The following is a 12,614-nucleotide window of genomic DNA, read 5'->3' as shown; positions in this document are numbered from 1 at the left end:
ACCTCCCACTACTGTAGTGTTCCAGTGGCGTAGCTAAGGAGCTGTGGGCCCCGATGCAAGTTTTACATGGGGCCCCCCCAAGCACTCTATACATAACAATGGATACGGTGCACCAAAACCTGCCAATGGCAACCACAGTGTCTGAGGTGCAAGAAAAGGATGGGGAACAGTGTGTTATTGATTACCACTATTCAATGCATCTATAGAAATGATTATTATGAGCACAGGACCAATAGAAAGCTAATACTGCAGTTGAGGGAGGGCCCTTCGGGGCCCCTCTGGCCCAAGGGCCCCGATGCGGTCGCTACCGCTGCAACCCCTATTGCTACCCCCTGGTGTTTTCTGTTTCTGTTGTAGTTTAACAAATTAAGGCCTCTTGCACACTGCAAGTGATTCAGATTCAGATTCCGCTTTTTAATCAGTTTTTACATCCGATTCAGATTCCGATTTGCAGTGTGCAGGGAGCAAACTGCAAATCGGAATCTGAATCTGATGTAAAAACTGATTAAAAAGCGGAATCTGAATCGGAATCACTTGCAGTGTGCAAGAGGCCTAACATGTACCAGTATTGGTGATGTTTGAGACCACACATCAGCACTGTATGTATTTTGTACTTGTGTTGCTGAATGAACTGATGGTCCTGTGTTTTGAACTATGTATCTATGCCCCCCAGTATTGTTTGTTTTGTACTACAGAGTTACAGAAGATGTTATGTTATATATACATATATAAATACTAATAATTTGAATAGTATTTTTTTCCTTATAGTTGAAGTGAAAAATAAGTAAAGTAAAATAGTTTAGGAGAGAAGCTTTGTGAATCAACCTCAAAAAATATTGTAAAGCACTGATATAGGCCTAGTGCACACCGGAGCGTTTCCGCTGCTGTTTGCGATCTGCTTGCGGGTGCGGATCCGCTAGGGTAATGTATTTCAATGGGCTGGTGCACACCAGAGCGGGAGGCGTTTTGCAGAAACGCATACTCCCGGGCTGCTGCAGATTTTGGATTGCGGATGCGTTTCTGCCTCAATGTTAAGTATAGGAAAACCGCAAACCGCTCTGAAAAACAGCACTTCAGAGTGGTTTGCCAGGCGTTTTTTGTTACAGTAGCTGTTCAGTAACAGCTTTACTGTAACAATACATAAAATCTACTGTACCAAAACCGCTACACAAAACCGCAAAACGCTAGCTGAAACGCTGCAGAAAAGTAAGAAAAAGCGTTTCAAAATCTGCTAGCATTTTGCGGATCTGCTAGCGGTTTTTGGTGTGCACTAGGCCAAACAGTATGTTTGTAGCAATTAAAATAAAAGTGGCGTCTCCCTTTTAAGCGTAACTAAATTCTTGCACAGCACACAATGAAAAGTCTTTATTCCACATATAGTTGCTGATTTGGGAATTTATGATCCTTAGGGAATACCTGCATTGTGTGTTTTTACAGCTGATAGTATCAAACTTTCTGCTCAATAGCACACAATGCAGATAATCCACAAAAAGATTGAACATAGATACGAGAAGTTGCCATCGCTGTCAAAAGCAAAATATTTTTATGGTAGTCGTCCTTTAACCGCAGAACAACTAGCAGCAGTCTAGTTGTTCAACCCCCCAAAAATGTGTTTACACTAGTGTTCCAGCTACATAATGGGACACATTTCAGCACAAATATATACAGCAAAGTCCCCGTTATCCGGAACTCAGGCAACTGTAAGTCTCAACTAACCGGCCTGAGGGATATCGGGGGGCTGTTGTTTTGGGCAGGTTTGGAGGCATTCAAATACTTACTGAGCCTCCAGCGACATGTTCTAGGCTAGCTTTTCTGCAGCTTCTAGTGCGCTCCTAACCGCTTTCCGGCGCAGTGCATGGAAGTTGGCGTGTCACCTGACCCAATGCGGGAGAGGTGACATGCCGCCTTGTGTGCACGGAGGATGCCGGAATGCCGTTAGGAGCTGCAGGAAGGTTGCAAGATGTCGCTGGAGGCTAGGTAGGTATTGGGGGGGGGAGGTGTTGTGCTTTTTCAGCCGATTGCCCAAGCAATCTCCGCCAGTGCCGTATACTGGAGTCTCCGCTGAACATCACAGCATATGTACAATCAGAGGCAATGGCGTAGCTAAGGAGCCAGGGGCCCCAGCGCAAGTTTTAGATGAAGACCCCCCAAACAAAGCCTTCCAAGGTCATCTTCAGTGGAAGAGGTGCAATCAGAGGAGGGAAATCATTTGTTAATGATAACACTATTCAATGCCCATATAGCGGTGGTCAATCATTAAGAGCATAGCACCAATAAAAAGCTAAAAGAATGGATGAAGGAGGGCCCCTATGGTCAAGGGGGCCCTGGTGCGTTCACAACCTCTGCATTCCCTATTGCCACTAATCAGAGGAACTGTACTCATAATAAATACAATTGTTTTTTTTTTTTGTTTTACAATATTAATTGTTTAGTCAACATGTTCCCATTGTAAATGTTTTCCTCTCCCTGATTTACTTTTTGAAATGTATCACAGGGCCAGATGGCAAAATCTTTAATACTGGCAGGTTAACTCTGAGGAATGTTCGCATACTGAGAGTTCTAAAGCCAGTAGAAAAGATCTCCATGCCCCCCCCCCCCCCTGGTCTCCTAGAATGCTCTGGGTGGCGAATTTTGCATAATAATCAGCTTAGGCTAAGCCTCAATGGGAGAGTAAAGTTACATACCAATAAAATAAATAAACCAAGATATTTAACAAAAAAAAAAGGAGTACAGGTATCTTGAATAATTTACTGCATTCTACTATATGTCATTACAGTTCCTATTTAAATCTTCACACATCTCCCAGCAGGAGCTAGCTGCAGCACACTAGAAATCCAGGGTCTGCTGCAGGTAGTAGTTCACCAGATAAAGCATAAAGGGAAAAAAAAAACTGCTCTCCTGGACAAGTGGCTGTATTTGCGCTGATAGCTTTGCCCCTGTAAGTACCGTACCAGGACTCTCACTAATGTCCTCTATTCCTTCTATTCCTCTGTCTCCCCCACGGGGGATGAGGGATCAGAAATCCTCTGTAACACACGCGAGGTGGATGTCAGGTCACTGCGAACCACAAATGACAAACCTCAAAGGATTCACGTTCTGAATGAGCCGACATTATTACTACGACACAAATGGCTGCTCAGACATATCTAACTAGGTATGTTTTAGGACTTTTGCGCATTCATGGTAATTTGTATTGTATACAATGAACAGAGGCGCCAAAAGTATAAGATTAGATTAAATGAGCTTAAAAACCAACTTAAATGGCAAAATTGAAGGAGGAAGTGGTGGTCTTACCTCCCTCAAGCAGACACGACAACGACTGCGATTCAGACAGTCAAACACATTTATTAGGAACTCCAAAAAGAAATGCAACGCGTTTCGCAGGTTCAACCCCGCTTCATCAGGCAATATAGGGAGGAGTATCAAACTGAAAATGCCAGAGACCAAAGTATGAATACACTCGTACAATCATAAATGTGTTATTATATAATATTCAAAAATAGTGATTTCAATATAATGATTTCAATATAAAAAAAAAAAAAAAAAAAGGGGAATTGTGTTTGAAAAATTCTTAACTGAGGAATGGTAACCTCAGTGGTAAGCATGACCAGATCTGGTAATATAGTACTAAGGTCGGGGCTTCATTGCCTAATGTAGAAATAGACACAACAACAACATTTGCATAGATCATCCAATAAATATCCAATAAAAATTATATATAAGATAAAAAATATAAAAAATATAAAATTAATTGATACATATATAAAAATGAATAGTTACCTATATTAGGAAAGAATACCTAAAAAGAAGAAAAATGGGAGGGGGGGGGGGAGGAAGGAGATTTTAGGGGGGAATGGGGGGGGGGGAGACAAAGGGGGAGGAGAGGAGGGGGGGAGGGTTTGGGAAATAAGGGAGTTGTTGACTGTCAACAGCTGTTTGGACTGACAATTTAGTATAAAGCCAATTATATGAACAAATTATATACAGTGCATATCATATAACATCATATAAAAATTATAAAAATGTAAATATAAAATATAGAAAGAATTAAGAGGGAGGACTAGTTAAAAAGTCTTAACGGAATGTCTTCGTTGAGACCCTCAGGAACTAGCGTCCTGAGGGTTTGGATCCAGTACATCTCCAATTTTTTCAGTTTGTCATAGGCCACTGGTTCTGTTGCATTAATTTCATCGATTAGGGTGATGGTGAAGGTGCTGGGGTCCCCGTGGTGAATCTGGTGGAAGTGACATGAAACACTGTGCAAGGGGAATTTGTTAAGAATATTAATTTTGTGTTGGCCTATTCTGCTACGTGCCTCCTGTGTGGTTCTGCCTACGTACTGGAGACGGCAGGCACAAGAGATCAGATAAATGATGAATTTGGATTGGCAAGATATACGTCCTTTATACTATATTGGATACCAGTGGTATTGGACATGAAAGTGGAGGTGTTCAGTACAAATGTACATGCTGCACAACGGGTTTGGCTCATGCCTTTTTTTTTTCCCCTTCCCCGCCCAGCATTACATCACTGGTTACATCACTGGCCTGTCCACACTGTCCACATGGCAGTCCCTGATTGGCCCATACTCACCCAACACCTATTTAAGCTGCTATAGCTTGCTCTTTCATTGCCGTCCTTTTCCACTAGCGCGTTTGCGCTGGCTGAATCGGAAAGTCGCAAACCGCTAGCGATTTTACAGTCGCTACGGTTTGCTTTTTAACATAGGAATCGCGGTAGGTAATTTCCACTACCGCGATTCGTTTTTTACAGGAACGCAAACATGCGGCGGAGCGATATTTGCCGCGATTTTGCTATGCAGTGCATAGCATAGCAAAATCGCGGCCGCAAACGTTGGGAAATCGTCGGTAATTTTTTAGCTTTGCGATTCAGCAATCGCTAGCGTTCAGCGTGAACGCTAGCGACTGCTAGTGGAAAAGGGCCCTTACAGAGGCGCTTAATTTGAATCCTTGTGCAGATTGGTAAGTCACTTTGCTACATCTTTTGGAATCTTGACTCCTAGTTTGTATAATCATGCTTTACACATCCTTACCAGCAAAACCTTTATTACCTTTAGTTTAGCCACTCCTTATCCAGGACAAATACCTGATACTGAATACACTATTATTTATTATTAAACACCTACTATTTCAATCCATATGCAGCACATGGATGTTGCATTAGATCAGTTAAAACAATCACTCATTTGCTGCAATTTCTCTGCATTGCCATGTTTGGCTATGGGTTGTTCCGAGATACATTTGTTCTGAGATTTGTTTTATTATTGACACACTGAATATACAAAATCCATAGTTTTGCATTTGAACTCAATGTATTGAGTTAATTGAGGGAACCATATGCATTGCCATGTTGGGCTATGTATATTTGTTTTTCCAAGATACATTTATTCTAAAATTAATTAAATCATGGGCTTACCTTGTATATTTAATCCATAGTTTTGCATTTGAACTCAGTTTATTATATTGAAATCACTATTTTTGAATATTAAATAATAACACATTTATGATTGTACGAGTGTATTCATACTTTGGTCTCTGGCATTTTCAGTTTGATACTCCTCCCTATATTGCCTGATGAAGCGGGGTTGAACCTGCGAAACGTGTTGAATTTCTTTTTGGAGTTCCTAATAAATGTGTTTGACTGTCTGAATCACAGTCGTTGTCGTGTCTGCTTGAGGGAGGTAAGACCACCACTTCCTCCTTCAATTTTGCCATTTCAGTTGGTTTTTAAGCTCATTTAATCTAATCTTATACTTTTGGCGCCTCTGTTCATTGTATACAATTTTGAGTCCACCCTTGGTGGAGGGTTGCTACCCTTTCTTTCTGTCTACAGAGAGCGACTTCTTAATCCTGAGTGGGGTCAGGACAATCTCCCCACCTGCCTTTACAGTGGTTGCCTGCTGGTGACCCTGACTTGTGAGTATTTAGCAATACAAATGTATTGCCACCTTGTCCAGTACGAATTACACTATTGGGGCTCTTGGTGTTCCCTGTTTTTATGGTAATTTGTATATCTGGGCACTGTGGCTTCTGTCTGGCTATCCTTCCATCAGTATTAGGAAGAAGGAGTACATTTGCATATACGCATCTCTTTTACATGTTTAATGGTGCTGCTGAAGTGAAACTGAAAATGTGTTGATCTGCCATTAGTAGGGTAATAGTAGAAGTCTGCTCATCTGTAGCGTTACATCTTTGTGGTGTTTATTTGTGATTGGCCGTGATCTGACATCCTCCTGGTGTGCAGCACAGAGGAGTTCCCTCACCTACCCAGGGAACAGCAGAGGAGGAAGACTGGCAGCATCAGTGACAGTCCCGCCAATAGTGATGCTCATTGGGATGCCGCACAATTGAAATTTCCTTATTTGGAAATTGGAAATCCAATTGACCGCAATTCAGTAATTTTCGCCAATCACAGAATTCTAAAGCACTAAACCAATCAGAGAATGCAGAATTTTTCTGGAAAGATCGGATCACCACAGTAATTTTAGACCAATCACAAGACCGTTATTACTATTTCCATTTTCCGATTTTTCCGTTTTTTGTTTTTCATTTTCTGATGCAAACAAATGACTACTAAAATACTCCTCGAAAATCGGAAAATCTAGAAAAATCAAATCCGAAATCATAAAATCTGAAATTGGCATTGTGGGAAATCGGAAATTTCCACCAATACAAGGATAAAGCAACTGGTGCTGTCCTGTAGTTGTAACCACACCCACTTATTAAGGCGAACAGCAGTGATGGTCAATGGGATGTGGATGCTTCTGGCTTTCATGCAGATTGTGTGCAGATTGGAAACGGGCCAATCAAAAACTCCAGGAAGTTCATTTAATTGGTCCAGTTGCAAACTGCATGCAATTTACATAAAATTTGCATCTAAGCCTGGATTATCAGTATCTCAGTGACCAGCTCTAGTGGGAAGATTTTTTATTTCCCAGCTTTTATACTCTACAGTCTTCAGGTCTAATGCACACCAGAATAGCACGCCTCTTTTCCACAAACAGGAAAATAAGGGTGCCCATGCAATACTTGATATTGGGGGCCTAACGACATTCCAATGTGATCATTTTCTCAAATCAGAAGAGAATCCATGCCGCAACATGGCCGGCATTAATCGGGAAGGCTGAGGAATGTTGGTCACAAGGGCTTCATCAGGTGTGCAATGTTAATGGCATTCAAAATCGCGATGACCGCCAGACACCTGGCTGGTGTCCCCCAAGTGTACGCTCCTCCCATTCCCATGCCCAGGGTTGAAGCCTCACTTGTCACACGGGGGTGAATCTTGGCATCCTTGTGTCCACGCGAGCACCTGTACCATGTGACACTGGCAAATCTAGGATTCGCGCCGGCATATGACAGGTGAGCGTTCAACACTGCACTGTTTACACACAGCATGGGGGGGACCCACATATATACTTGGAAGCAGTGGTGTAGTAATAGGTGATGCAGAGGTAGCGACCGCACCAGAGTCCCTGGACCAAAGGGGCCCAGTAGGGGCCCTCCATCAACCGCTTTATTAGCTCTTTATTAGTGCTAAGCTGGTAATGATCACTTCTATATTTGCTTTGATTCGTTGTAACCATTACTACACTGTTCTCCTTCCTAGTTTACACCTCTCCGACACGGCAGTTGTCATTGGCAGGTTTTGGTGCTCCATATCAATTGTTATGAGGCTATGCACCCCAAGTAACCTGGTCTCTCTGTGCGAAGTCCTGAGGCTATGTACCCCAAGTAACCTGGTCTCCCTGTGCGGAGTCCTGAGGCTATGCACCCCAAGTAACCTGCTCTCCCTGTGCGTAGTCCTGAGGCTATGCACCCCAAGTAACCTGGGCTCCCTGTGCGGAGTCCTGAGGCTATGCACCCCAAGTAACTTGCTCTCCCTGTGCAGAGTCCTGAGGCTATGCACCCCAAGTAACCTGCTCTCCCTGTGCGGAGTCCTGAGGCTATGCACCCCAAGTAACCTGGTCTCCCTGTGTGGAGTCCTGAGGCTATGCACCCCAAGTAACCTGCTCTCCCTGTGCGGAGTCCTGAGGCTATGCACCCCAAGTAACCTGGTCTCCCTGTGCGGAGTCCTGAGGCTATGCACCCCAAGTAACCTGGTCTCCCTGTGCGGAGTCCTGAGGCTATGCATCCCAAGAAACCTGGTCTCCCTGCGTGGAGTCCTGAGGCTATGCGCCCCAAGTAACCTGGTCTTCCTGTGCGGAGTCCTGAGGCTATGCACTCCAAGTAACCTGGTCTCCCTGTGCGGAGTCCTGAGGCTATGCACCCCAAGTAACCTGGTCTCCCTGTGCGGAGTCCTGAGGCTATGCACCCCAAGTAACCTGGTCTCCCTGTGCAGCGTCCTGAGGCTATGCGCCCCAAGTAACCTGGTCTCCCTGTGTGGAGTCCTGAGGCTAAGCGCCCCAAGTAACCTGGTCTCCCTGTGCGGAGTCCTGAGGCTTTGCGCCCCAAGTAACCTTGCCTCCCTGTGCGGAGTCCTGAGGCTATGCACCCCAAGTAACCTGGTCTCCCTGTGTGGAGTCCTGAGGCTATGCGCCCCAAGTAACCTGGTCTCCCTGTGTGGAGTCCTGAGGCTATGCATCCCAAGTAACCTGGTCTCCCTGTCCGGAGTCCTGAGGCAATGCACCCCAAGTACCCTGGTCTCCCTGTGCGGAGTCCTGAAGCTATGCACCCTAAGTAACCTGGTCTCCCTGTGCGGAGTCCTGAGGCTATGCACCCCAAGTAACCTGGTCTCCCTGTGCGGAGTCCTGAGGCTATGCACCCCAAGTAACCTGGTCTCTCTGTGCGAAGTCCTGAGGCTATGCGCCCCAAATAACCTGGTCTCCCTGTGCGGAGTCCTGAGGCTATGCACCCCAAGTAACCTGGTCTCCCTGTGCGGAGTCCTGAGGCTATGCATCCCAAGTAACCTGGTCTCCCTGTCCGGAGTCCTGAGGCAATGCACCCCAAGTAACCTGGTCTCCCTGTGCGGAGTCCTGAAGCTATGCACCCTAAGTAACCTGGTCTCCCTGTGCGGAGTCCTGAGGCTATGTACCCCAAGTAACCTGGTCTGACTATGCAGCGTCCTGAGGTTATGCACCCCAAGTAACCTGGTCTCCCTGTGCGGAGTCCTGAAGCTACGCACTCCAAGTAACCTGGTCTCCCTGTGCGGAGTCCTGAGGCTATGCACCCCAAGTAACCTGGTCTCCCTGTGCGGAGTCCTGAGGCAATGCACCCCAAGTAACCTGGTCTCCCTGAGCAGAGTCCTGAGGCTATGCGCCCCAAGTAACCTGGTCTCCCTGTGCAGAGTCCTGAGGCTATGCTCCCCAAGTAACCTGGTCTCCCTGTGCAGAGTCCTGAGGCTATGCTCCCCAAATAACCTGGTCTCCCCGTGCGGAGTCCTGAGGCTATGCACCCCAAGTACCCTGGTCTCCCTGTGCGGAGTCCTGAGGCTATGCTCCCCAAGTAACCTGGTCTCCCTGTGTGGAGTCCTGAGGCTATGCACCCCAAGTAACCTGGTCTCCCTGTGCGGAGTCCTGAGGCTATGCACCCCAAGTAACCTGGTCTCCCTGTGCGGAGTCCTGAGGCTATGCACCCCAAGTAACCTGGTCTCCCTGTGCGGAGTCCTGAGGATATGCGCCCCAAGTAACCTGGTCTCCCCGTGCGGAGTCCTGAGGCTATGCACCCCAAGTAACCTGGTCTCCCTGTGCGGAGTCCTGAGGCTATGCGCCCCAAGTAACCTGGTCTCCCTGTCTGGAGTCCTGAGGCTATGCACCCCAAGTAACCTGGTCTCCCTGTGCGGAGTCCTGAGGCTATGCGCCCCAAGTAACCTGGTCTCCCTGTCTGGAGTCCTGAGGCTATGCACCCCAAGTAACCTGGTCTCCCTGTGCGGAGTCCTGAGGCTATGCACCCCAAGTAACCTGGTCTCCCTGTGCGGAGTCCTGAGGCTATGCACCCCAAGTAACCTGGTCTCCCTGAGCAGAGTCCTGAGGCTATGCGCCCCAAGTAACCTGGTCCCCCTGTGCAGAGTCCTGAGGCTATGCTCCCCAAGTAACCTGGTCTCCCTGTGCAGAGTCCTGAGGCTATGCTCCCCAAATAACCTGGTCTCCCCGTGCAGAGTCCTGAGGCTGTGCACCCCAAGTACCCTGGTCTCCCTGTGCGGAGTCCTGAGGCTATGCTCCCCAAGTAACCTGGTCTCCCTGTGCGGAGTCCTGAGGCTATGCACCCCAAGTAACCTGGTCTCCCTGTGCGGAGTCCTCGGGCTATGCACCCCAAGTAACCTGGTCTCCCTGTGTGGAGTCCTGAGGCTATGTGCCCCAAGTAACCTGGTCTCCATGTGCGGAGTCCTGTGCACTGGGTTTGACTGAAGAAACAAAAACACAAAAATGCCTTGAGAACAGCAATAAGGTTTATTGTTGCGGGAACATATTTTAGCATTGGACAGTTTTACTAATGAATTCAACCTGACTGGTTAACCCATTAGCAGCTTCAATAGAGTCATCTTGTTTGAGATAAGTGCACTGCTTTTGACCTCAGTCGGCAGAACTTGTTGTGCTGTAAATTTTTGTAATGCTTTCATCTCTCTCTCTAGCAGAAAATATAGAAACTCAAAGCAGAAGTCCTCTGTTATTGTCTCACACTGCCCCCTAGTGACAAGTGGCCATCAATACACATTACAGAAGTACTTATTAGAAGCAAGAAAATGTAACAGATAAAGAAATAAAAAAAATTGTGCTAAAATAAATTGACCTGGAGCACTTGCAAACCTCTAAATATATTGGCTGCTAAAGGGTTAAATTAGAACCAACCCCATTCTTGCTTTCAGCTTTGCTTATTCCTGAATAGGAATGTTGAAGCTGTTGCTGCATAATACACATATTTGCACCTTGAGGATGGACCAATCGAATCCTTTCTTGGTGGGATGCGTTTTGAAGCTGCATACATTTACATGCACAATTTGCATAGCCTGCATCAACTCGACTTATATGCATCTCATTGGCCATCCCTATTCCTGAATCCTCCAAAGCTTTCTCTGTGTGATTTTGAGATTATTCTTCCAGTGCCATTCCTTGTCTTTCATCGCCGATATATATGTATGCAAACATAATGACACATGAATGTGGTGCACTGAATCACAAGATTTGCTGTATACACTAAAGCACTCTTATCCTTCCTTCCTCTCTCTAGTTGCTCCGCCTGTGGATTTCTCAGTGACAGCGGTGGGGGATCATTGGATGGACCTGACCTGGGAAGGGACCTCAGCTGTCACAGAGTATGTCATATCCTACCAGCCTGCGGTGCCCGGAGAGTGGGGGACTCAGCAGCGGCTACAGCAGAGAGTCCCCGGCGACTGGAGCGCTGTCACCATCAGAGAGCTGGAGCCGGGAACAACCTATAACATCAGCGTCTGCTCTGTCATCAGTGACATCACCAGCGAGCCCGCCAGCATCACTACATCCACCCGTGAGTTTCCATAGACAGACATGGATTCTGTGTGTAATATTACATTGCAATGCTGGGCAAAATATATATTTTGGGATCTACTGTATTGCATAAAATCAGGGAGACAGCTGGATTTGAAAGTGATCCTGGAGTGGATTGCTGCAATTAACAGGGACCTGAACTTAGAACTTCCTCTCTGCTCTAAAAGATATGCAACAGCATAATAACCTTTACAGAAAAACATTTCTTTATTACAGCTAATACAAATCCTGCAAATCATCTGCAGTGTGTCTACTTCCTGCTTTCATGGAAGCAGAGATATTGTTAAAATGTACAAATTAGCTGCTCTGCCATGGCAGGAGAGACTCCTGAGCTGACACAGCTGAGAGATTGGTAGTGATTAGTCACAGATGAGGGGAGATTAGACAGGCTAAACTCTCTAAAAATACATACAGGGTGCATTCTCTCTGTTTTCCTTCTGTCCTGTGCAAGAGTTCAGGTCCACTTTAAACTGATGCAAAAGCAGCATGCTATGCAGTTTTACCACCAATCCAGCTATGTTAATTCAACCAAACATAGCTGTTGCAAAAGATGGTTGGATGTCCTGGTCCAGCCACACCCCCGTCTGTCCCAATAGAGATGCAAGGCAGTGGTCATGTGGTGTAGGATTGGCAGTTGCTTCTGAAACCAATTTTTATCTGACTTCAGGGATAGGCAGAGAGCCAGGAGAGCCATGGCCAAATAAGCTAATGCTATAGAATTGGTTTCAAAGTTGAAAAAGTAATTTTTAGGACGAGGATAGATATGTGTTTATCTCGTTCATTTATTTTCACTTCATGCACTCTGTAGCAAACTGAGGGAAACATTTTCCACTTTTTAGATATCCCTCAGTTTTATGTTTTGTTTAAAAATGTAAAAACCATTTATTTCATTGGCTGAAGGAGTAATGGTTAAGGGCTCTGCCTCTGACACAGGAGACCAGGGTTCGAACCTCGGCTCTGCCTGTTCAGTAAGCCAGCACCTAGTCAGTAGGAGACCTTTGGCCAGTCTCACTAACACTGCTACTGCCTATAGAGCGCGTCCTAGTGGCTGCAGCTCTGGCGCTTTGAGTCCACCAGGAGAAAAGCGCGATATAAGTGTGCTTTGTTTGTTTGTATTATTTTGTCTTTGCTCAAT

At 45.8% G+C, this 12,614-nt stretch overlaps 1 protein-coding gene across 4 annotated transcripts in view; it reads left to right on the top strand.

Moving 5' to 3' along the window:
- The window catches only part of LOC137520978 (tenascin-R-like), a 1,044,586-nt gene that overhangs the window by 743,915 nt on the left and 288,057 nt on the right, over window positions 1–12,614 (top strand). For all 4 annotated transcript variants that reach the window (XM_068239622.1, XM_068239621.1, XM_068239625.1 and 1 more), the window contains one exon: window positions 11,184–11,459. In XM_068239622.1, the coding sequence (XP_068095723.1) occupies window positions 11,184–11,459 (276 nt within the window). The remainder of the gene's footprint in view (window positions 1–11,183; window positions 11,460–12,614) is intronic.

Source organism: Hyperolius riggenbachi, chromosome 6 (assembly GCF_040937935.1).
Source record: "Hyperolius riggenbachi isolate aHypRig1 chromosome 6, aHypRig1.pri, whole genome shotgun sequence".
Taxonomy (NCBI): Eukaryota; Metazoa; Chordata; class Amphibia; order Anura; family Hyperoliidae; genus Hyperolius; species Hyperolius riggenbachi.
This window is presented reverse-complemented; position numbering and strand designations above follow the sequence as displayed.